The sequence below is a fragment of the Andrena cerasifolii genome, chromosome 1 (assembly GCF_050908995.1).
Source record: "Andrena cerasifolii isolate SP2316 chromosome 1, iyAndCera1_principal, whole genome shotgun sequence".
In the NCBI taxonomy this organism is placed as follows: domain Eukaryota; kingdom Metazoa; phylum Arthropoda; class Insecta; order Hymenoptera; family Andrenidae; genus Andrena; species Andrena cerasifolii.
In genome coordinates, this window is record NC_135118.1 from 25,071,906 (window position 1) to 25,097,311 (window position 25,406).

Consider the following 25,406-nt stretch of genomic DNA (forward strand, 5'->3'; position numbering starts at 1 on the left):
ATGGCTTAGCTTAACTCCCCGGTGGATTCCCGGCTTAAATCGTGGCAAGTTATAGCGCGGATAACAAGCAGCAACAAATGAGAAACAATGGTATCGAATTGTATATGTTCATTCAGATTCAGGATACTAGTACTTCGCCAACGTTAAGTCGTTTGCTGACCGCTGGTCTGAACAAAGGTGGCAGCCTGAAGTCTGACAAAAGCGGTGAATGCGGACAGGCGGGCGCGGATAACCTTTGCGTGGAGATGAACGATCTTATGCACGATTACGAGGTCATGTCTAGGATAAGTGATCTGGTAGCGCAGCTGAAGGGTAAATACGAGGTGAGATTAAAGTTTAATGCTCGTCAGTCGAATGTGCCGTGGATACTTTGATTTTATATAAATATACAAATGTGTCTGTATAATTTAAAGGGGATGACGTTGGAGAAGACCAAGCAAATTCTTCAGTCCATACAACTTTCGATACAACAGAAGGACGAGGACATGGTTTGGGCGGACAGCTGTTGCTTGCAATTGGTGACGAAGCAGGGTCAGATGTACACGTTCCAGACCGAGAATCCCCTCGTGAAGAAAGACTGGATAACTGAGCTCAGGCTAGCGCAGCTAGCTTTAGACCCGAATAATTCGCCCTCGTGGGAAGTACCTGAACAAGAGCAAAGACCATCCACGAAAATGCCGCTGTTCGTTAGCTCGCAACAGGTCTATCACTCGCAACATCAGACAGAAGTAAGACAGTTGATAGTAAATATTTATACTAATATTTTCATCTCTTCGCAAAGAATTTTATTTCAATGCTTATTCGAATAATCATCAAATAAATTTCCTGGCCCTTCCCAGAATTCCGCGGTAGACCACAAGCAAAAATATACAAAATGTATACATACACAGAAATTACATTTATTTATGAAAAACCTTATGCAAAAAAAAATCTTGTGCTTTTTCTCCTCTCGGAGGCATTGCGCTGCAACCCACTTAGCATCGTCTCGTGGCACACCGGTTGCGGAGCACTGTTTTATTTCCTCCCCTAGCCTTTTCTACTTTTACCTTCGTTATCTTTCTCTCTTATGCTCTTATGCTTCCCTTCCATACCTCCAGTCTCATCTAATTAAACACCTGAATCATTTGCAGGTACGTTGCGGCTGTTATTACACGACTCAGAACCCACGCCCCACCAGGCGCCGCGGTAGAAGTCAGAGTTACCTGTGGATATGTACAGGTGACGGTATATCCAGTCACGTGACAGTGTTCGGCCAGTCAACGACAGCATCCGCGACTTCGTTGAAGCAGATCACGGCGTTCGACCTAGTAGAGACCAGAGTGGGTGCTATAGAGTTCGTGAAGGGCTCCTCTACCGATCCACTGTCCCTCGCTGGCGATCTGGTGTGGATGGGCACCGATTCGCGGAAGATCATCATCTACGCCGCCTCGGAGCCCGAGAAGCAAGAGGAGCTCGGCAACTATTCCGTAGCAGGCCCGGTGATACAGATCAAGCACCACTGCGACAACGTGTTCGTCGCGCTGGGCATCGGTCTGCTCCTGCTGTTCAGAAGGCAACTGGACGGCACTTGGAACCTCAGAGATCCGTTCATAATATCCCTGGGCAGCGAGCCAGTCTCCTGTTTGATGCCGATCAACGCATCCGTGTACGCTGCCTGCGGTAAGAAGGTCTGGGTACTTAACGGTGTAACGGGCGACATCACCAAGAGCTTCAGCGCTCAGCACGAGCACGTTGGCAGCGTGAAGCTAATGGCACACTCCGGTGTGGGGCTCTGGGTCGCACTGAAGAATTCTAGCACCGTCTGCCTCTATCATACGGAGACGTTCAAGCATCTGCAGGACATCAACATAGCGTCCAACGTGCTGAGAGTAACCAGATCCGGCAACGCCTCGAACTCATGCGGCGACAACTTGAACAACAATCAAACCACGGTGACGGTGACGGCGCTTCTGGCGTGCAAGGGTCTCCTCTGGGTTGGCACAAACGTGGGCATCAGCCTGACCATTCCCCTGCCAAGACTAGAGGGAGTGCCCATCATCAGCGGTAGAGTGAACATCTCCTACCACGCTCACTTCGGACCCATCACCTTCTTGCTAGCCATACAAAACCCGAAGAACATGATGAACTGCGCTACCGAGGAGATCCACGACGAGGAGAGCGTGCAGCTGAGAACCAAGGAGACCGAGAACAGTAGAAGCAGCAGGGACCGGGCGAGCTTAGACTCCTCCATGTCGAGCAGCATCATAAAGTTAAAGCAACAACTGGCCGGCAGCCCGGTGATGCTCAGACGGAAACGGAGCAAGGAGTACGAGTACAGAGGGTCCAAGACACTGCCAAGGGGGCTCGGCTCCGGCGGCGGATTTCTCTCCAGCTCGATGTCCGGGTCGCAGAGCTCCGGCGAGAACTGCGACGTTTACGGCTTGTACGGGGAGCTGATGTACGTCAAGGACTACGAGAACGAGACCAGCTCCGGCGTCGACCCGATTTACGAGTCACTGAGGAGAAGCGACCCGGAGCTGGCTGCCATACCAAATAAAGTTAGCACGTTAGACCGTAGGCTCAAGATGAAGATCACCCGGCCCAGGTCCCTGGACCTGTCGAATTGGTCGGTGGACTCTCACGCCAGCTCCCTGTACATGTCCTCCGGCTCCGAGGAGAATCTCTCGCTGAAAACCGGCAAGCTGTCCCGCAACAGCAGCACGGCCAGCAGAAACGGCCCCTACGACGCCTCGGCTGCCAACAGCAGCATAGCACAGTCAACCCCAGAGACGATCCCGACGTCCAAGAATCTGAAGCCTAACGGGAAGAAGATCAATAAGACCCTGCAGCAGATAGAGCAGCCTAAACGAACTGTACTGACCCTGATGGGCGGCCGGGGTTACATAAACTGGAGGCAACCGAACGCTCAGTCTGCCACCGAGAAGGCCTCTAAATCAGGTTACACGTTCAAAGACCCCAACAGCAACGATGCCCACATCGTGCTGTGGGAGATGAAATTATGATACTCAGTTACGCTAGGCACGCCGTTACGCCTGCGTCAGTATGGATAGACATGTTAAATACCTTGTTTTCGGGCCGGCTACGGTAAACGTTTCTCGTAACGTCGGCGAATAGGACCAAAAAGTACCCGTCGAACTGATATATATATATATATATAGATATATATATGTATCCGTTTTAAATATGTAAGGAAACTTGGATAAGGATTCGTTGGTTAATTAGCGCGGTGTTTTTCTTTCTGCGAGCGTTCGTTAATGAACTGTTATTATTGATCGCTATGTTGGAACGCTGAGAGTCATCGACTCGATTGTCCTTGACTGTCGAACGTGCCCCAAGACGTAGCTCCCGCGTAGCTCTCTGAAGACAGGCGTTCTTTTTTCTATTTTATAACACACGCTTTCAACTTTGTAGTGGACGATCTTATTTCCTTTCTCTGTTTGGACTGCGTTCCCCGTGTACGCTTGTACGAACCGTTCAGTCGCTTCGGACGCGATCTTCTTGCGCAAGTTTAAGGGTAGACGAGTCGGAATGAGTTGGCTCGGGTGCCTAGGATTGTAATTGAGGGGGAAGAGCTGGTTGATTTTCGAACGTGTATTTTAATAAATGTTGCATTTCAAGTTGCGCAAGGATAACTCGAAGCAGTGGTACTCCGTTGGGATATCGTGTTTCGGTGGATCAGGCCTATATAAATTCGAAGTTCCTCTTAAAAGAATTTGATGTTACTAATTTGCGATTAAACCGTAGGAAACTGAAACGGAATGCGAATACCACTGGTTCGAAGTGCGATTTCCCGAGTTTTATTCGCTCGGTGGGGTTCCACGTGTGTTAGATATAAATGTGAAACGTTATCCACGCTTTACATACGCAGGACGTTCCGCGCCGAGGTTCAGGGAACGATGGAACTTTTAAGCGTCTCGCGCTTCTCTCATTTTTCGTCTCGAATTGTTGTTGCGAAAGTTTACAAGACCCCCTCTTTTTATACGGGGAAACAAACAGAACGCAGAGCAGCGCCTCTGATTTATTCATTTGATGCGTTAGCCTCGAGGCATTGCGAAGAATCTCTGACAATATCAAACATTATTATCTTTTCTTTTCTGTTTTTTTTTTTTTTAAATTTTCTCGCGTCGATGTAACGAAAGGGGGAAAGAAAAAAGGGAATAATAGGATCGAAATGCGTATGTATGTTCCGTTGAACGCACGTTTGGTTTTGCCTTTGATAGAATAAAGGAGAGAGGATGCAAATTAAAAGTTTGAAGTTTAGTTTTTGATGCTTTATGAAAAGAAGAAATCTCATCGCTGCTGTACTTTAATGCCGGATGACGATGACGATCATGTTGGTGTTTAGCGGCATTTCGTGAGGGCGCGCAAGATATTTTATATCTTTTATAGGCGTTAGCACGTTGAAGAACATTTTTGATATATATGTATTTTACTGCCAAACGCGATATAAGGGTTTTCTCCGGGAAAAAAGGGAGGTGGAAGGAAGGGAGGGAAAAGACATGAACGAACGAAGATCTATGATCGATGACGGAATGTGTCTTTGCTCTTTAACGTTGTGATAGATGTGCGATCGAGGACGATGGGTTAAAAGGGGAGAATGAAGAGTTTATATCAGTTACCCAGTGAGAGAGGTATATATCGTAGTTTTTTGTCGCAAATGTGCTGTTAAGTTTCCCGCTATTCGGCATGGACGAGCGAAAGTCTGCGTGTACATGTATATATTTTCCGAGGAAATTAATTTTTTATATCGACATGAATCCTGGATAGATTTATATTTTGTACACTACCTTTTTTTTTTGTTTAGATTTATATGAATATATATACATATGTAATCTTATTTTGTATTTATACCGAATGATACACGTCGTGGAATATAATATTGTTCAGCAATACTTTCTTTAGACGTACACGCACACATTACACAGCGGCGCGCGCGCGCGCACATGTATTTATTACTTAAAAGTCGCGCGACGCCTTTGTGTCATTGTTATATATAAATATACGAGTCCGAGAATTTTGTTACGTTAACAGCATTCTGAAAGCCTCTTTAATAATTTTCACTCTTTGTATCGCTATATTGCTGAATATTAATAATTATTTAAAAGCGAACGAGAGGTCCTTCAATCTCCTCCACCGTTTATTTTTTAAGCGCAAGCCTTCTGTTTTTTTTTTCTCTTCTACGATTTTTTAATCCTGCAATGGGGTTCGTACGAAGCGCAAGCTAGTTTCCATGTATACAGTTTATTCTTTGTACAATATTACGATATGTTTACACTTTAATATGGCGCATAAATAATTTTTCTTCGTATCATTTCTACTGATATCACCTTTGCAATTTTTTTTGACGAGGGAAACGAATTTACAGTTCCTTTGCTGTGTACCTTTTATGACACCTACTACGATATGCATGAATAAGTACGATATGTGTGCTATACAATACGAAATGTTTATAAGTTATCGAGTAAATTACGTTCCTCTACTTTGCCAGTGTAATCGAAGTTGAATCTCGCCGCATACAATGAATTCTCTAAGCTGCAATTTCTTCCGTTGCAAATAATCGTCGAAGGCTCCCCTTCGAACCTTCCGGTATATAATGTTTTATTACAATGTACAAATTAGGGAGTAACCATCGTAGAAACAGCTCTAACAAAAAAGAGAACAAATTCTCCATCATCTGGCCTCGGGTGACCATCCTTTTCTTTCCCCCTTTGATATAGACGACAGAGAATTTGCTTCTTATTCGAGGCTGCATACAGGTAACAAATAACTGTAATATTTTTTTTTTACTCTGGTATGGTGCTCTATTAACTCTACATTATATCTATATTCGCTTAATTACACAATCGCCTTATCTGTTTCCTCGTAAATTCTTATTGCATATATGATCTGTAATAATAGAGTAGAAAATGATGAACTGTTATCTACATTGCAACTCTAACACAGAAATACGAGCTTGTAACAGTTACATAACCGATCGATACAGTAGTATACATCTCTGGATTGGTAATTATGCCACTCTGCTTAAAAGCTGGATACCTTCTCGCCGCGACCTGGCGTTTTCAAATTTCAGTCTCAGCCTTATTCATTTCTCAACGAGCGCCGCCGTCGGCGTTCTAACAATGTTAACTACAATGCGTCGCTATTTGTTCTCTTAGTTTAAAACACTAAAGACGTGTACAAACAGAATGCGAGTCTTACTGTCTTCGTTCTGCAATCGAGATGCCCTTTGTATCATTGCATGGACACTTCTTGTATATTATAAACCTCTTAATTAACATATCAACGGTCTGCTTGTGTTCCTTCTTAACGTATCTCGATACTCGGTTACACTTAGTCTTAGGCAATACTCTATTTTGTTAAAAGTATCATATCAAAATCGAAAGGCGCAAATCGACAGTGTTCGACAAAAAATCAAACCCACTGTAAAAATCTTAGATTTAACGTTAACCCCCCCCCCATTCTTAGAAAGCATGATTGATCTGCCGCGTTACGCGAAGTACAATATGTTATCGGTGATTTCCTTTAGAGTTCCCGTTAGAGTATCGCGATAACTGCCCTTGTATCGTTCTATTACATGTATTTATAAAATACCTATATACACATATACGTACACGTATGTAATGCAGATAACATAATAGATAATACCTGCCCGAGCTGCCTCTATTCCGTAGCACACTTAAATATTTCGTGCTCTGTTCAACTTAAAATGTACTCGACTTATGGGGAAATCAGAAACTTCTCCCTACACACAATGGGTACAAATTATAGACATCCATTTGATCCGAACGGAAAAGAAGATGGAAGAAACGGTTACCGATCAAGAGTCACTATGGAATACATAATACTGCTAGAATAATTGTATCTTTGTCCAGCTATGCTCAATGAATTTGCGGTGTCGGCTTTCTCGCCTGTCGTAATACTCAAAGTATCGTCACAAACTTCATAACGCGTACATACGTCGGCTCTCGCATCGCATGCACGTCTCATTCACTGTTAATTTGGTAAGATTATGCTCGACGACACGTGCCAAATTTTATTCTTGATAGTGAAACGTATTGAAATTACTGGGAAACTATCAGACTCGTACCAGCCCTCGCACACGTTTTAATTTGTACAATCGTTCTCGAACGTCGAGTTACATGTCAACGAAGGATAAATAATCTTATAGCGTCAGTCGTTCGAGCTGCCTTAAAGAAACACGTTGCTGTTTATTACTAACGTAACTCGTAAAATAAATATCCCGCGCAACTGAACATTTGAAACCAGGGTTCGAAAGAGTTCTGGGACTTTTCAGTAGGTTCTATTTGGAACATGGACCGTGGAACTTCTTTAAAAATGTTCTCACATTATAGGTTCCCACAGGAACCGATGAAGTAAAAGTTCTTGAAAATAAATGTTTTAGTTGGAATGAGACTTATGAAATATAAAAATAAAAAATTTTCTATTAGAGGAACAGATATTTTGCTCATCGATATTAAAAAAGTTCTCAATCTTTGTGACAAATTCTGAATACTATTCGATAAATAGTACTACAACAATAATAGATAATTATTACAGTTACATTGATATCCCGAATGTTTTATTTATTTCTAATATTTGCCTACGTAGATAATTTCTACGTAGATATTATAGAATTCTTAAGTATTTTGGTTCATGTAAGTTATAAAATAATATTACTTAGGTATTAGTCTTGAGAAGTTCTCTTTTCTATTCAATACTTCGTATGAAACTATTAATTACTTATATTATGATTTTCATACCTTTTATTAAATAAACATGAACAATATGATATATTGTTAAATAAAACTAGTACCTAATAGTTTATTACCTTCCTTTATCTTATGGAACCTTTTTTAATAAATGTTCTAAAATAACTTGTTCCCATGGAACTTTTATTATATAGATTCTAAAATATCTGTTTCGCGAGAACACTTTTTAAAGAAGTTCCTAAAGGTGCGATTTTATGCTAACGCTCGACGCTCGTTTTGAGCGTCAAAACCAGCCACGTGCTCGGTCCACGGGACTTTCAGCGTCGACACTCGTTTTGAGCATCAAAACCAATCACGTGACCGACGCTCAACCAACGAACGAGCGAGTCAGAGCAAGTCAGAGTGAACTTGATGCTGAAAGTCCCGTGGACCGTCACGTGACTGGTTTTGACGCTCAAAACGGGTGTCGAGCGTCAGCATGAAATCGCACCTTAAGGGTAATATTTCTTTCAATAAAAATTATATTGTATATTATATACAGATATTTTCTTAAACGAAACATATAAGTCCCAAAAGAATTTTTTTTTAAAACCGAGAGTTCTAGAACTTTTCCGATCCCAGGTTAAAACATCTTAGTCTTACGATGAGAGGTGTGGAGGGGACGCAACTGAGTTGGTCGCTTGTAAAACTATATCAAATCATATTTCATCGGTATGGAAGAATTACGGGAAATGGAATTTCCCGTCGATTTCTATTCGTAACTCCAAAACGATCGCACTCGAGAAAGCAAAATTTACCGGAGGTAGCATCTGCATGTTTCGTACATTAATAGAAGACACTTACGTTTCCGTAAGAAAGGAAGACTTTCGAATTCGCGCGCATAAATGTAAAAATATTATACTTGGTGTATCGCGAAGAATAATGATTTAGTCATTAGTTTCTAATTACACGAAAAATCAATTACTTGGCGCAACTCTGCGACTATTTGAATCGACGAAATGAAATGATTCTATCTCCAAAGATATAAAAAATCATCGAGATGACGGTTATTCGTAATGATCGACAAAGTGTGCCCGACCCCACTTCTTTTTCTTTTCGACACCCAAGATAAGTTTTACTGGAACGTTCGCAGTTTCGTTTATATAATTCTGTGCGTGTATATAATCACACGATATGTCATTTACAAAGATTTTTGGCCAAGATTGCAGGATATGTGGAAGTGTAAATTATATTACCCTCTCGCAATGTTATACCGAAAAGAATACTGGTAAACGCTACAATATAAATCATCTCATTAAAGCAAATATCACTTTCGATAGGGAAACAAGAAACTAAATGAAAGCGAGCAATAAATTACTAACACCTAATATACATATGTATATGTACACGCTACGTATAGGTAATATACCAAAAACGTAATAAATAGTAACAGAAATCGAAGCAGTGAGTCTTACGCAAAGAAATAAACGTAATAGTTAGCGATTTGTTATTTGACTAAAGAAGGCAGTGTTTTTTGTCCTACAATACGAATTGCTCATATATTTTTTAGCTGCGCGTTAGTGACATTTTTGTTAGAACTCCCAAGAGCAAAGAAGCGTCAAAACCATCATTTTAATTACTGTGAAATTGATTAATCAGAAGGAAGTTAGTTGCCATCATGTCCTGACTTAGATAGTAACAGTAAATGCGGCCTCGTTATCAATTGATTTTCCACAGACAAGAAACGCAGCGTCAATGCTACCACTTGCGATGGTATCGAAAGTTAATTGGTAAATTTAAAAATTAATGTAAATATACAATATAAAAAATATTTGTAGTTGTATAATACACATAAATCATAGTAATTATGGTAAACTAAAAGTAGCAATGGTCCCGAAATGTTGCTATGAGAAGCTGGAAATTGGTAACCAATGAATCAAGTCCCAAACACTTTTTCGTCAAACGTCCAGTGACGGATTGGTAAAGATGCTTCGTACATCTTGTATCAAAGTGATAGTTAAGTCCAATACATGCTGGTGTAACAAGTAGATTACATATAAAAACCATTCACTCTTACACGTGTGTACGTTTCTTTTGTTTACGAATGTATCAAACTGTGAGGACAGAAAAACAAGGAATTAATCACCTAGAGAACAACGTCGGGCAGGGAGCAATGCCACTAGGCTAATTGCGTCCCACTTCGTCCACCGTGATGACCCATACCAATCATAGAGCCTCCGCCACCGATATCGTCGCGCACGATCTTTCTCTCTTTGTAATAGATCTCTTCGCTCTCCTTATCGCATAACAACAATACTGCTCCGCCGAACAAGAATATAGCTGCGCCCCATCCTACTCCGTACGCCCAACCGAATTCCCACATGGGTCGATTCCCTGCGAAAGAATTTGTTCCTATGGACAATGGCTGTGCCTTAAAATAACACTGTTTATCCCCTAGAACTTAGATTCGTAGAACTGGTAACTTACCAAGATTAAGCTCCGTGGTGAAGCACACAGGATATATCACTAATGCTATCAGAAGCGATACCACTGAAAAAAGGAGACAACGAATCTTAATAAATAAAGCAGAAAGCTTCTATATGTTTGTCGCCTAAAAACTTTCCAACGATAAACTCTAGGATTACGAAATGTGCTTCAGCTCATTAGGCCTGAGTAATCCAGGTGAATGTGACCATTTTCATAAAAGAAACTAAAAAATTTTTTTATAAAATCAGAATCTAAATTTCGAGCGAAGCCGAGTAATAAAGCTAGTATGTTACAAGAGGTGCGCTAATGCACGCACGTTTGCTTCGAACAATCATACTCACGTGCGAATCCCATGCAGAAGACTGCGAATCTGTAATATTTATGCTTATCACGATTGTCCTGTGATCTCAAACCGAGACCCGTGAGAATGGTTGCGGCAATGTCCGTTAATAAACAGACCACGCACAAAGCAGCAGCTGCTTTTATATAGGCTGCGGAAAGGACGAAAGGTCAGCGAAAGATCGTAGCTTTAAACAGATTATTGGAGATAGAAGTCTGCCGTACCAACGTCTCTGGCTTGGTAACACCCTGGTGGATCTGGCATATTGAACGGCAGAGGCGTCGGTGCCTCCTCGTCGATGCAATGCGCAAATAAGCCTTGCCTCCACCCTAACGCCATTAGCCAGTCAGTGGAAGCCAGGCCCATTATCATCAACAATATTACTATCACCCCGCATATGAACGCTATCACCTGCGAATCAAGAATACAATAAATGTTCGCGAGACCATCGGTTTGCGAAGGGAAGTCTGTGAACATATAGATCCTAACGTCGCCCCTTTCGTCATTCCAAAATCAGTTTTCTCTCATTGCGCAAATAAAAGGAAGATCTACTTCGCTGTGGGTAAAATCTTTTACTACGTTCTAAAAAAGAGGGATCGCAACAGTGGGATCGCCTTTCGAAGATATCTACTTGTCCAGCGAACCTAGTAATTATTTTTCTAAATAATATGCACCCGCACGAATAGAAGGTTCTACTTAAACTACCAAGCACACGAGCTTAGACACACCCCTGCGTATTTTACCACGCGATTTAGCAAAAGAAGTTTTCGTCGAAACTGACTACCCCACTGCTACGAGGTTCGCTTATAGACAGCAGTCGACGAAGGCAATATTCGAAAGTCAGCGAAACCGCGGAAAAAAATATAGAAATGATATTAAATAATTGCGGATAAGGAAGCATCCCTGCCACTGTCGCTACAAATTCTCTGAGTAGCGTGTCTCGGTTATACCTGTGCGATCTCGGTATCGCCCATGTGATCCTCCGCGACTGTATACATGATCATCGTAGATCGACGGTACACTTTCAAGATCAGTCCAAACGGGCAGAACTGGGAACCCCTAGTGTCCAGTTAAAACCGTTTCGAACTTTATTTTTCACGCTTGCTTCGGTCTCTTCGGCGAGCACCATTTACGGGACATCGTACACTTTTCCACGGATCACCCTCGATAGACGGCAAGGAAGCATTTAGAGATCGTCCGAGGACGCACGTTCTTTACGAACGGCCGAACACCTTCGGGGTAAACATGGATCAAGCTCGCGGAGCATTTTCGCCCGCGACTCGAGGAGCGGTATTCACATCCCGCTGTGAACGTTACGCGAACGAGACCGCTGGCGCCGAATATATTCCCGTTCCCCTATCGATATCCACCGAAAGTCTCGAAAGATTCGCGTCGCTCGGCGAGGTCAACCGGGGACAGAGTCCCTCTGTCCGAGGTTGGGGGAGTAATTGGGTTCCAGGGAGGCTGCGCCCATTAAAGGTCGTGGCGCAGTGCGCGTACATGATAGAGGGTGCTTTTTAGTACAGACGAAACTTGAGACGGATGCGCTCCATTTATGGAAACTATGGCTCGCCTAGCGCGTCACCGATGCGCTACCGTTTTCATCGCTATTTTTTTTTTGATAATATTCCGGCGTTTCTGTCGTGGGAGAAGTAATTGATATTTATATTTTCATATCTTGATTTGATTCTCAAGTGGACTCGGCTATATACAGTTAGGTTGCTTTACTATTTATATTCGCTTCTAGAGGAGTTTGAAGTTTTGAGGAGCTTGGAAGCAGAAGATAGAGTATTTAGTGATTTAAGTTTTGGAGGGTACTGGTAAATACAGTCGCATCGGAAAGTAAGTTGACACTCTTTAAAATCACATAACTTTTTTAAAATTTGTCCAAACGACTTGAGTTTTTTTTTAGAAGCTAGCGGAATTAGTTTTCTAGGTGACGTGTTTCGTCGTTTTGATAAAAAATTGCAACTGGTCGGAATTGCGATGAAAATAGTGAAGGTCGTTTTTTTCGTCAGAAAAAAATTTGAAAAAAAAACGACCTTCACTATTTTCATCGCAATTCCGACCAGTTGCAATTTTTTATCAAAACGACGAAACACGTCACCTAGAAAACTAATTCCGCTAGCTTCTAAAAAAAAACTCAAGTCGTTTGGACAAATTTTAAAAAAGTTATGCAATTTTAAAGAGTGTCAACTTACTTTCCGATGCGACTGTATACTGTTTTCTTGGATTTATGTTTCTCAAAAACTTTAACACCCTTGTCTGTGATACTCACTGTTCTGTCAAAGATATTTTAACACATTGTGGATCAGTGGCACATTCCCCAAAGAAAAAGAAAAAAGTAGATTACTGTAACCACGACTGACAAAGGATCATCCCGAACCCAGAAATTCAAAAAATTCTGAAACTTTGCGAATATGTAGGGAATTCCTTCCTGATTACAACACAATTTTTGTTTGCTGCCCAAATTTACTCTAAGGGGGTGTAATTGACCCCCGAAAATCCGGTCACTTTCCGATTTTGTGTTATAACTCGTGAACTGTAAAATAATTTTTTTACCAAATGATAGATCTAATTAAAATAAGTAACTTTTGTCTGGAAACTTTTTTCCTATCTTTCATAATTCGCGAGTTATAGCACAAAATCTCAAAGTAGTCGAATTTTCAGGGGTTAATTTCACCCCTTTCGAGTGAATTTGGGCAGCAAACAAAAATTGCGTTGTAATCAGGAGGAAATTCCCTACATATTCACAAAGTTTCAGAATTTTTTGAATTTCAGGTTCCGGATCTTCCCTTGTGAAGTAATTCAAGAGCTTAGTGAAAAGAAAAGAAAGCTGGATTTTATTCTTCAAATAAATCTTCATAGTCACCTAATGAATGTTATTGAATTTACATTGAGGATATTTTTATCCATTCCACTCGGCTCCCTCAAGATTTAATCCCGAGTGTTCTACTATCGTGGATCGCACATTCTTTCTTCGCGAACAGCTGACTTTCAAGGATACACATTGAACGTATGAGTAAGGCAAATAAACAGAAAAGTAGGTGTGAGTTTTTTTTGCAACTGGTTCGCAATGTGTTGAAATTCACAAAGCAGAGCTTTCGAACACTGGTGTCAAAGAAAAATACTGTAAAGTAACATCGTTGGAGCAAATTAAGAAGAAGCGATTACTGGGCGCAAAACGTTAAGCCATAAATCAAAGCTTACCTTCAGTGGCCTAGTAATAGTGATTGTTTCAATGGTGGTGGTTTGTGGCATTGTTGTTCAGCTGTAATAAGAATAGAAACAAATTCATAACAACAAAACGAGAGAAAGTAACGATATCAGTAAACTAAACGTATAGCTAGGGTAACTGAATAAAATGGCTATCTAAAAAGAACAAAGAAGCATGAAAACGTGTAGATAGTCATGTTAAATGTGATGCCAGAATAAAAAGGTCATCGAGCTGTTGCTTCCGCTAACAATGTTTATTCCATAGTTTCTACATGAGTCGCAGAAATTCTTTGGTGGCTCGAAACAAAATCATACTCATACTGTAAGTTCCTGTGTAAAACAATATCGTAGCATTAATAGCGAACAGTCGAGAAGTACTCCTAACGGAATGTACGAAATATTCTGTCCTGTTACTTGTCGCAGTTTGTTAATATCCAACGGAGGCTACCGAATCGCTAGAAACACGCATCGCGCAGGTTTCGCAGCCGAGAAAGAACCTGCGTGGCATCGCGAGAATTTCATTGCCCGTGCGAGTCATCAACTAGGGATTAGTCACACCCGATGCAACTAATGCGCCCGATCGTACGAAGCGTTTTTCGTTTTCACCCCCGCAATCGCGACATCGGCCGCGGGAACAGCTCCCGAATGATTACTCTGAACGAAACAATGCACTTACGATGACTGATACGTTCGCTTTGGAACCTTATCAATCTGTACTCTAATATTCTATCGGTCTGACTACAACGCGAGCCCGGGTATACGTAAACAGCAGCGCGACTCGGCCCGAAGGGTTATGTCACTGGGAATGTCAACAACAGGTTTCAATGATATGCTCGCTATATACTCGCGTACTACTAGCCCGCATCATACAACGAGAAAATGCAGATCCGAGTCAATGAATAATCACTCGAAATGCTGGTAAATGACGAGCGCTCTTATTGGTCCCCGCCGCGGAGATACTTCTAACCTCGGCACTGATTGGTATTTCACGGGTTTGCCCATTCGACGAATAAAGCGCAACTACTCGCTGCGCTCGTCGAGCACGTTGCGCCCAATGGAAAGTGATCCCGGGATTGGAATCGCGAAGTTGGCATTATTTTATTTTATCCATTAACAACGCGAGCATTGTTCTCCGCGGACTCTTATCTGCCACCGTTTACGCGCGTGACATGGGTCAATGAGACTTGAACTTCTTTTTTTGAAGTCCGCGTATGTTTGGGCAACAATCTTCCACGGTTTAAGTTTCCAATACAGGAAACTTATAACCCGCATTTGTAATCTAATTTAAATCTATGAATTCCTGTATATATTAAAGAAAGAGGTGGCGTAGGTAAAAGTTGCATTCGAGTAGCAGAAAAGTGATCGTTCTTTAAGCGATCGTAAGGAAAAGTAAGAATTACATTACATATATGAAACTGTATTCTGCTGGTTTCAAGAAAATTTGGTGTGGCAAGAATTAGAGGGAAACGTTGAAGCAGGGAGATTGTAGGAAGGTTTGAAAGAAAATGTTAGAAAAAAATAGCTTAGCTTAGAACATGGGGAACATATGTGCATGGATATAAATACGGCGATGACGTCACTGAATGACGTCAACACCACGCAACGCTTCTCCAAGCGACCACATTACACGATTCCACACCATACATTTGAATTTCATGTATGCACGGTTCGGTTTTGCATACCTATGTTTATTCGTATGCATAAGGTTTTCGAATTCATGCAAACGAAGGGCATACAAAAACGTACAACTTCCGACAGAATGTTAATGACTTTTTCCTGCGCATTCGATACACTTGCGATGGGGGTATAAATATTGTTGGTATACATAACCGATGTGCCGACTGCTAGTATTATAAAATTACGTAAGCTCGTTAATGTCAATGTTGATCCTATTTTTGTATATAATATAACCTTCAGCGAAATCCGTTAAAATCTTAAACGCTTAGTATAAAGTAGATAAACAGATGCGTAAATTGTTTCTTGTTACTTTATTCGGGAATCTTGCGTATACCATCTAGAAAACTGTAAAAAAGTGTTGAGGCTTTGACGAGTGATAAGTAACGATAAGAATTCTTTTACAACCACCAGAAACAGGATATCCGTACTATGGTTACTTAAATTTCGAACGATGTTAGAATTTACAGCGTTTCGAGCATCTTCCAACGAAATACCTGGCTGCTTTACTTTAAATTACACCTCGCATTCTTGTGAAACGCGTGTATCGAAATTAATTATACATTTTAAGCGGAATGTTAACCGTAAAGTTGCTTAAGTACCACCTAATTACTTTTAATTGCTAACGATTCTATTCTCAATTATAAAATTACTGCCTATAAAGCTATAATTGCTGCCAAAGCTTTCTTACACATTCACGGAACAAAAAACATCGATCAGGAATTTTCAACAACGATTCATGGAGCCACGCGAAACTTAAAACTGACTTAAATCAATACCAATTTGTAACTCATTACAGTATAAATTACACGAGCAATATACAGTGCCCAGTTATCCGAGATAACGTACATTTCTAGACGACTGTATGTTAAAGAGCAATATCTTATCTTACATACATAATTCGAACGATTACTGTACTTAACCTTCCTTTTATTACCTTCGAGAAAAACCTTAGCATACACTACAACGAGTACAATAGATTAAAACAAATGGGACATGACTCAGTATAATGATTCAGTTACGAATGCGACTATAATCATCTAATACGACAACTAACTGTTCTTTACTGATCCGGGATATCGTGACTGGCAGCGACCGCGAGGCCGTCGAGGCTAAATGAAACGGCCGGGCGTCGTGGTTATTAAGTTAAATCGGCTAATGATAGTTTCTGTGTATTTCAGCGAGGTGAATAAATTGAATGGAGAGGAGCAGGCGATCGGTATCGGTCGCGCACGAGGGTATCGGTCCCGGTCCCATCACTGTCCGATGCACGATCAGCCAGCCGCCGAGGGGGTGGAGGGAAAAACCGTCGGCCATTTTGATCGTGACGCGCAGCGCGCAGGTCGTAGGCTCCACCAGTGACGAAGCCATTGGAGTTTTGACGTGGCTGCTACGTACCTACCCGTTTGCCCACTCCGATTGCAGCAAAGTTGGTGACGAGAAATACGTAACTGGTAAGTACCCAGCTGGAGAATAATAACAACCGGGCATGGACCACTGCACTTACGGTACATCCGAAATGCTGCCGAAACTACCAGCATTCCGTTTCGTGAGCCCCAGTACGGACAGTTTTACGTCTGCTATGGAATATGCCGTAAAATATGGCGCCTAAAGAAAGATGTACGAATTTCTCGAAAAGGGCAATGGGGGTTGCGTGATGATCCCTGACATCCCGTATCGCCGTCGATCCACGATCCACGATACCGATCGGCGGGATACTGGCCACGCTGGACCATGCCATTGTCCATTAATTCACCACGGCTTTCTCGGCCCTTCAAGTGGAATACGCAAGCATCCTAAGTGTTTATTGTTCTCCCGTATTATTTTTAGATCTGCTTATGTAAATGACGCAGTAGCACTGCCGATCGCCGACTGGCGGGAAATTTAAAAATTTTTGCACTTTAACGGGATAGGCCCGGGTCTCGAGCTCGATACGTATTCGAATACTCGGCCGCACTTGCTCTGATGATGTTTAGAAGTCGATTCGTGACATTCCAAGTATGCATACATTATTTCATACCATTAAATTCAGAATCGCACTTTATTTTCACTCGAGCGTTTCCGTCGTCGGAAAGTATAGATTTAAGCTCGCGACTGAATTGTGGCTGGCACTTTCTGAGACTTAATTTTTTTTTTTTCCTCGACGTAGTAGTAAATTTGCAGCACCACACGCGTAACTATAGAGAAGCGCGTCGAATGATAAAGGAATAAGTGGGAAAGTAAAATTATGGGGCATAGGGTGGATCCGTCTGCGTCGATATGTGTACTTGTAAAAGTGTCTTTCTCTTTTGTAGGGTTTGTGGTTCCCAGGCTATGGAAAGTATGGTCGAGGAAAATGGATCAGCCGTTGACCCATTGTCTGGAGGTTCTCAAAGTGGTGACGCAGCGCCAGCAATAGCTACTTCGGTACAGACTCTCAATAGAACACATCAGCAGCAAACTCATCATCTGGTAGCTTCTACCAGCATTGTGCAACTGACACTACCTTCGTCAGGGACAACACAGGTATACAGGAGGATCTCCTGTGTATCTATGTCTGATAATTTATTTACCTCTTCCGTTCGAAAGCATGCACATATAATTTAGTTATGCTTTAATCATAATTATCGATTAATCAAAAAATACCACCGTGTACACATTCAATCTTGCATAATGCTGGTTCGACTCTGAAGATGAGAACTGGCCTCCAGTTTTCTCGATCGATTTATTAGAATCTACTTGTTTCTTAAGCTGTTGGAACTGTAAATTTAATATGCCTTGTATTTAGGGAATTCAATCCCGGGATCCCGGCTGTTTTTTGGAATCTAAAATTCCCGGAATTTGATATATTAAGTTATAATTTATCCCGGGATCCCGGCTGTTTTTTGGGTTCTAAAACTCCCGGGATTTGATATATCAAGTTATAACTTATTCCGAGAATTTCGAGAATTTTTAAAAACGTAAATTACTTTATGAACAACTGAAGAATATAAAAATGGAATCCAAAATACAGCCGGGATCCCGGGATTACGATCCCGGGATTGAATTCTCTACTTGTATTACATAAATATTCCATGGTAACTCGCATATGCACGATGATGTTAAAGAATGAGATCGGTTGTTCCTCTTGGGTTCAGATTTGAACAGTTTATAAATAGTCACATTCATATATTTATTAACGTATTTGATAAATTTTCTTACTCGCTTAACGTTTTATAATATTTATCTGTTAATGCAGGTACAGTCTGTTATACAACCTAATCAACAGTCAGTAATCCAGACTGCGACAAATATTCAGCCTGTTGCTATTTCGAAAGGAAACGTCATTCTTGTTAGTAAACCCAACTCAGTCATTCAAACAGCTCAAGCAAGCTTACAGACGATTCAGGTAACTGTCTCACGCTTCGGACTTATCGAGTAATAGATACTAGATACTCCTTAAAGGGTTACGCCACTCTGAGACGCTCGAAACAGCACTAAACTAGACGAATTTTTTTTACTGATACTGTGAGGTTGAAAATTATTTATTTTCTTCTTATGTGTAGAGCATGTATTAGTGCATATATTGTATAAATACAGTACACAAATATTAAAAAATGACCGAGTTATTTGTTGTCTCGCGGAGCTCGTTCGCCGTTACAGGCGTGAATGGTGCACCAAATTACAACGCTCAGATTCATTTGAAATGAAAAACATGATTATTTTAGTGTTCCTTAATAAAATACCTACAACGTAGCATATGGATTTGAGAAAAAAAAATTTATTGCACAAATGAGAGCAAGGTGAATATCACTATTCATTTTTTACCTAACAAGGCAAACTTAAAACATTTATTATATACGAATGGGTTATCGCATAAAAAAATATGCTACATTTTAGATAGTACCATTAAGAGTATGTGTACCAAGTTTGAAATAAGTCAGACAAATAGTTTCGGAGATATTTGATACACCACACGCGCGAAGTAGCTTCGCAGGACAACTCGGTCATTTTTAAATATTTTTGTACAGTATTTATACAATATATGCACTAATACACGCTATACACACAAGAAGTAAAGAAATAATTTTCAACCCCATAGTATCTGCAAAAATAATTCGTCTAGTTTGGAGCGTCTCAGGGTGGCGTAACCCCTTAAGATTAATGGTTGATCGTACAACGCTGGAATAACTATATTTCTCTAATAGGTAGTTGAAACAGGTAGCGATGATAGCTTTTCGGACTCCGAAGAATGTCCAGAACAGAGAGGAGGTATTCTTACCAGACGACCATCCTATAAGAAAATTCTCAACGATTTAGGCGGCGGTGAAATTACAGGTACAGTAATCTTTTCCTGTTTACGTAATCCAAAAAGCCGAGCGATCGACGAACTTGCCATTGAAACGAAGAAAAGAAGATTGAGATTTATTACTTTCAAACTTTCCTCGTTATACAATTACCTACTCAGTTCGCACAGTCTGAAATGGAAACAGTTCTCCGCAACTGCGTACAGAATTATTCTAACTTTCGTGTACCTTTAATAATATACCAGAACGTAGAAAATAATAAAGTGCATGTCAGTTCATACACTCTGCGTTATTATTGAATCGAATTGCTGTCTTTCATTGATTGAAATTAATTTCAGGAATTGTTTTTATAGAGTTAACATTTTATTACGATACATTTAATTTCTTTAGGGTTGTAAGAAAGAGCGTGAGTGTGTCAACATTATGCTTTTTAATATTTTATTTTATATAGATCGAAAGAGTGTTTACTTAGCTTCTGACGTATATTGTATACACCAAGAAAAGAATGCCATACCAAGCGTAGGATGTAAGTTATTGTGGTAAAATGTAATTCATTAATACTGAAAATTTTCAAACAATGGTTTCTCCTCTAACCGTTACTTATGCGTGCATAACATTGCGTTAAAAAAATTGCATTTTCATGTCAGTGAAGTCCCGTTTGCACTTGTTTTAATGAAATATTACCTACCGGTTCTTTAATTTGAGTAACAGACGAAATTGACTAATCTGTGTCAGAAATTATTATTTACTTGTCTTTTTCTTTGTAAATCTTATTTTTAAATCGAAAATCCAGAGTCAGATACTTAAGGCAGAAAAGCAGTTGAGAGATCGAGAATAAATAAATAACTATTACTTGCTTTGATTTCATTTAACTTTCGTTTCATATTTCTATTCGAATTGTACATTGGTTTATTAAACTAAATTATGATTACAAATCTGTTCGCTCTGTTCACGATTGTTTACATCTGTCCTTTAGTTTTTAAGGGATCTCGGTGTATCTCCTCTTTTGTATGAGCTGACTGCACAGTGTTCCGATGTAATATGAACAGCAGCTAGAAAGGAAATAGTGTGTAATAGCGTAATCTTATTTCTGTTCTTACTTTTCTCTAATTACAGTCAATATCGTTTCACTTTACGGATACAGAGCTCTCTTCGTAGACAAAAGTACATAGTTATGCGAGCAGGAAAGTTATTTCAGAAGAAATAGCAATTGCGTTCTCCTAGCTTCGTTACTTCTATAAAATAGTATCGAAAGAGTTCACAGATTACAATACTTTATGAGTTTTATATTACTTCGCGGGGATTCTCAATTTCATTTAGATTAATCGAATCGACACCCATAGAATCTCTATTTTAATGGGGGGTTGTATTAATTCGGTGTTACAGACGGTCGATTGCCCCCCCTAGAATCATCTTCTGAGTGTGATTCTAATGTGGACAGTGAAGTGTCTTCCCACTCTCTCCATTATCAGACAGGTTGGTTATTTTCTCTTCTACGTATCTCTCCTGACTCTCCTTCGTATCATTCGATTCTGTGCACCTCCCAACCTCTGTTCCTCCATCTTCGAAGGAATATAATGTTAGAGGAGTAAGTTAGACTCGTTAGACTAAAGCAACTCCCTTTATCCCTGTACGTATCGCCTAACACAACATTTTGTATTATATACGCTTGGTGTGGCATCCTTGCTTATGGGGTTCTTAGTTCTCTGTTTCGGGTAGGCACACGCACATACACCGAATAGTATGTATCGCATATACCTCTGTACGTACTTACACAAACGTTACGCAGCCGAGTATGGTTATCAGAACATCATGTCCAGCGTATTCAGCACGGAATGAAACATGGAAAGACACTTAATCGAATGCACTATTTTGTTTACTAATGTTGCTTGCTTAGAGCTCTGTAATTGTTCAGTACCCCAATGTTATTATATTTTACAGTGATCCCCGCCGGTACCATTCAGATTGCGACCCAAGGAGAGGGTGTCCCGGGGCTCCATACGTTAACTATGAGCAACGCGACAACGGCCGGCGGAACTATAGTACAGTATGCGCAAGGCCAAGATACCCAGTTTTTCGTTCCAGGTGCTCGCTTTTTTCATATTTCTTAAACATTCTATTTTTCAGCCACACGTGCTTTCGTTTGTCAATGCGTAATCACGCGTAATCGTAACTGTATTTATAATACTCAATTCTCATTTCTAAGTTATAAGTTTCATAATAGTTAAACGCTATTTTAATGACCGACTTGCAAAACGATCGAAACTTCAAAAACTCAAGTATTAATTATGAAAAAAAATGATACAAATTTAGAGAATACAGTCTCTGGCAATGTTCCAGCTTATACAGGACATGGTGTTGTAGTAGAAGATGCAGCTAGAAAAAGAGAATTAAGGTTGTTTAAGAACAGGTAAGATTGAAACGGGATAAGAACGTTTTCAATTTCCAGTTAAAAGAATTTTGTAAGAATTTCTTGTTTCAGCGTTTTATAGTTTACTCTAAGGAAGGTATTTAAAAGTATGTAAACACTTTTCTTTTATAGAGAAGCGGCCCGCGAGTGCAGAAGGAAAAAGAAAGAGTACATAAAGTGTTTAGAAAACCGTGTTGCGATACTGGAAAATAGAAATCAGACGTTAATAGAGGAACTGAAATCGTTGAAGCAACTATGCGAGCCGAAAACTGACTGAGGTTGGCGTTTAATGTCGAGACATTGTATCAGAGCTATTAACCAGCTAAAGAAACTTGTACATGTCTTCTTTATGTACATTATCCTAAACGTTGTTAGGTAAGCAGTGGTGATGTACATGCATTCTTATAAATAAGTATTTCTGTAACATACTGTATTTAAGTGCGGATATGAAAGGCTTGTGAGACTTGCTATTACTAAAGCGAGAAGCCAAAGGTGTATGAAATACAATGGCAGCAAACTTATAGGCAATATTCAGGAAGTCAATCTATATTTTGGATAAACCAAACTATCGTATAAATTCAGATAAACGTTCACATACTTAAAATATGTGTTGGTAACGAAACGATAACATCAATGTTCGAAGGAATGTTCATTTAAATCGCGGTGACCTGTTCTACGTATACACGAACGTTATAAAACAAGAGAATACGTTGATTAGTAGTCAATTTGTAACTGTTAATTGGTCACTGATATAAATAATTCAAAGAAACGCCTTATACACAATATTTGCTAATGTAATTTAGAAATTACTAGATACAGTTGCGATTTAAAATCACATAGTTTCTGGGTAAGAAAACTCTGTATCTCTTAGACTGCGATGTCTATAATTTCTTTATTTTTTCCTTTTATTTTGGACTCGAAACAGGCGAGATCATTGTTGAAAATAATCGCGAGTCTTTGAAACTGTGGCGTCGGATCGAAGAGAGATCGAAGATACTTGTAAATAGATGGAAACTTCGCTGATTTGATCATTGCTGCTGTAATATGTATATGTATAAAGCGTCGCCTGGGTATAATTTTTTACCTTAAATACGAGTTTCAGGATGTATTATGGGGAGAAATTGTAATTTATACTGTAGGGAAATGTGCTATAGGAAAAGCACTCGTTGAAATGCTCTCATCTGATTTTACTTTCTATCTTAAGATGCCTCAAGTGCGAAAAACTGGAGAACAGAATTTGTAAAATATGAATGTAATATACAGGGTGCCCTATAATATGCGGGGTCTATTTCAGAGATGGATTCGATGCTTGAAAATCATCGAAATAGTTCACACGAACATATGTCCCAGTTGACCCTGCTTGCTAGGCGCAACTTTTCTGTTTCGTGTTTGATTGCAGTATTTGATTACTTTCATAGGAGACGCTTAAATTTACTACCTTGCTTTTAACACGTGCCTGTTGAAGCTTTATAATTGATCTTACTATACTTTCGATAGTTCTAGGTGTTACGCGAATTCGCTGGAAGCCTTACTCAATTCTGTAACGAAGTATTTCAACATATTTTGCAGGCCTTCCGTAAAGAAAAGATTTATATGTCGCCGCAAGTTAAAAATCGAACGGATTTAACTGTGGGGGAGTAAACAAGTCACGCAATAGGACGTATACACTTGTCGAGAGAACAGTTTACGGGATTGACAAATGGATTTATGTAAGATATCGAGTATTACTTTTAAACAGTTGAATAGGAACAGTAGTGCTAACTTCGTTTATCGATAGAGTTAGTACAATACAAATTTCTCTGTAACTTGGTAACAAGGATGAATAGGACATATGTTTATATGGACATTTTTTTAATGATTTTCAAGTGCTGAATTCCATCCCTAAAGTGGGTCCCACATATTATGGGACAACCAGTATATCTGGAGTGCCTTGAAGATTTCTGTATACTTATCGTATACAAATCACACACACACACACGTACACACACATACATACATACACACACACGTACACACTGTATGTATGAAGTTACGTTTTAGGTAAATATGGGTACATACAATATTTTTAAACTATGTAATACATTATAGTTTTATGCCCTGCATAAAGATCATAGAATTGCGTTATTACTTGAACTTTTTATTCTCGTACATTCACTAACTTTCTAAAATTCAATCAAATCTTCGGATTGTCGTTGTAGCGTACGCAGCGTTTTGTAAATTACACACAGATATGATCGAATGAATTTTATGTCGAAGTAGAGGAAAAGAGAACTTATCAAAGTTGAACAGTAATAGATAAATTACGACGTTAAAAAACTTTCTTTCTTTTTCAAGTATCCTACACATATTTACCATTTTATAGAAAAAAAAGAGTAATTCTCGAATGCATTTTTTTTTTTCTAATAGAAACGATATTCTGTGACCTATGTATACAAGCTATTCAAAATGTTTATAGAGAATATAATTTCGTATATCGAGAGTCCAGTTTGATCATTCAACGATTTGCTGCACATTGTCTAATGCTTTTAGTAGTATATATGTTACTGATCGTAGGACAGAAACGGATAATTTAGTTTTGTTATTTATGCTACGATATGAAAAATTTATTGTTCGCGCAATCATTTATGCAGAGAAGGCGTCGCTCTTCTTTTATAAAAGTGGTATATATTTTTTTACGAGACAGATGTTACGACACGACTGATCAGACTGGAGAGATTTTTCGAAATGGATCTTCTTTTTGTTAATCTTCGCGCCAACGAAACTTTTGACTGTATATTCTTTTTATAACATGCTCGATGTGTAATTTACAATTATGAATATGTTTATTGAACCGAGAACTAAATCATGTCCAAATCATTCTCTATAAGGTGAAAGTACAACGTGCTTATAGTGACGTGTTACGAAATAAATACGATTCACTGTAAGCCCCTCTTTTCTTATAGACAAAAATCTTATTTGGGAGAAATGATACTCCGCACATTTGCATCTGTGTTCTAATGTTAAATTATATGTATGATATATGTATATCTTGATTGCTGCACCAATAATATTATGAAACGTTGTATATAGATAATATATGTATTTTTACATATCATATGCCTTTAAAAAATACAGTTCATAGACCTCCTTTGAATGTAGCACTATTCCTAAAAAAAATATATGGTGCAATGAAAGAAAATATCGTTGGCTAATTATATGAAACAAATGAAATATGCTAAATGTGTTCGTAATATCTCTTATTTTTAATGACCGATACTTAAAATGGGACGAAGCACGTGTAAATGTATGTTATTACAGGGTTGGTACCAAAAAAAAGTGAACTGAGA

At 39.6% G+C, this 25,406-nt stretch overlaps 3 protein-coding genes across 37 annotated transcripts in view; 2 read left to right on the forward strand and 1 right to left on the reverse strand.

The window, feature by feature from the left end:
• The window catches only part of LOC143371577 (rho guanine nucleotide exchange factor 10), a 77,391-nt gene extending 72,282 nt beyond the window's left edge, over positions 1-5,109 (forward strand). For all 9 annotated transcript variants that reach the window (XM_076816879.1, XM_076816898.1, XM_076816903.1 and 6 more), the window contains 3 exons: positions 117-323; positions 414-728; positions 1,131-5,109. In XM_076816879.1, the coding sequence (XP_076672994.1) occupies positions 117-323; positions 414-728; positions 1,131-3,002 (2,394 nt within the window). In that variant the 3' untranslated portion in view covers positions 3,003-5,109. The remainder of the gene's footprint in view (positions 1-116; positions 324-413; positions 729-1,130) is intronic.
• Positions 5,110-5,225: 116 nt separating this feature from the next.
• LOC143371944 (transmembrane protein 47) lies at positions 5,226-14,995 on the reverse strand. 11 transcript variants are annotated; one of them, XM_076817680.1, is made up of 6 exons: positions 14,699-14,995; positions 13,726-13,786; positions 10,740-10,926; positions 10,517-10,666; positions 10,176-10,238; positions 5,226-10,100 (listed from the first exon to the last, which is right to left on the reverse strand). In XM_076817680.1, exons 2-6 carry the CDS (start codon positions 13,774-13,776, stop codon positions 9,868-9,870), a joined length of 684 nt encoding a protein of 227 aa, XP_076673795.1. In that variant the 5' UTR covers positions 13,777-13,786; positions 14,699-14,995; the 3' UTR covers positions 5,226-9,867. The 11 variants fall into 11 exon arrangements, with proteins under 11 accessions (XP_076673795.1, XP_076673813.1, XP_076673838.1 ...); XM_076817698.1 differs by lacking the exon at positions 14,699-14,995 and adding an exon at positions 14,639-14,657; XM_076817723.1 differs by lacking the exon at positions 14,699-14,995 and adding an exon at positions 14,408-14,632 and having other exon boundaries at positions 5,226-10,082.
• Positions 14,996-16,484: 1,489 nt separating this feature from the next.
• On the forward strand, positions 16,485-25,174 carry Crebb (Cyclic-AMP response element binding protein B). 17 transcript variants are annotated; one of them, XM_076817507.1, is made up of 9 exons: positions 16,485-16,859; positions 17,236-17,403; positions 17,700-17,910; positions 18,623-18,772; positions 19,572-19,701; positions 21,057-21,146; positions 21,612-21,755; positions 21,984-22,080; positions 22,213-25,174. In XM_076817507.1, the coding sequence occupies exons 3-9, from the start codon at positions 17,719-17,721 to the stop codon at positions 22,355-22,357; spliced, it is 948 nt and encodes a 315-aa protein (XP_076673622.1). In that variant the 5' UTR covers positions 16,485-16,859; positions 17,236-17,403; positions 17,700-17,718; the 3' UTR covers positions 22,358-25,174. The 17 variants fall into 17 exon arrangements, with proteins under 17 accessions (XP_076673622.1, XP_076673621.1, XP_076673673.1 ...); XM_076817508.1 differs by lacking the exon at positions 16,485-16,859 and adding an exon at positions 16,866-17,025; XM_076817506.1 differs by lacking the exon at positions 17,236-17,403 and having other exon boundaries at positions 16,486-16,859.
• Positions 25,175-25,406: the final 232 nt, after the last annotated feature.

Bases quoted from the DNA above. Each gene is read 5' to 3' on its own strand.
- LOC143371944 (XM_076817641.1), bottom strand. From the start codon at position 11,519: ATGATCATGTATACAGTCGCGGAGGATCACATGGGCGATACCGAGATC. The intron at 10,927-11,465 runs GTATAACCGAGA...CTTGATTCGCAG, and splicing joins GCGATACCGAGATCGCACAG to GTGATAGCGTTCATATGCGG. The intron at 10,101-10,175 runs GTAAGTTACCAG...CATTGTCCATAG, and splicing joins CACCACGGAGCTTAATCTTG to GAACAAATTCTTTCGCAGGG.
- Crebb (XM_076817507.1), top strand. From the start codon at position 17,719: ATGGAAAGTATGGTCGAGGAAAATGGATCAGCCGTTGACCCATTGTCT. The intron at 19,702-21,056 runs GTACAGTAATCT...TCGGTGTTACAG, and splicing joins AGGCGGCGGTGAAATTACAG to ACGGTCGATTGCCCCCCCTA. The intron at 21,147-21,611 runs GTTGGTTATTTT...TATATTTTACAG, and splicing joins CTCTCTCCATTATCAGACAG to TGATCCCCGCCGGTACCATT.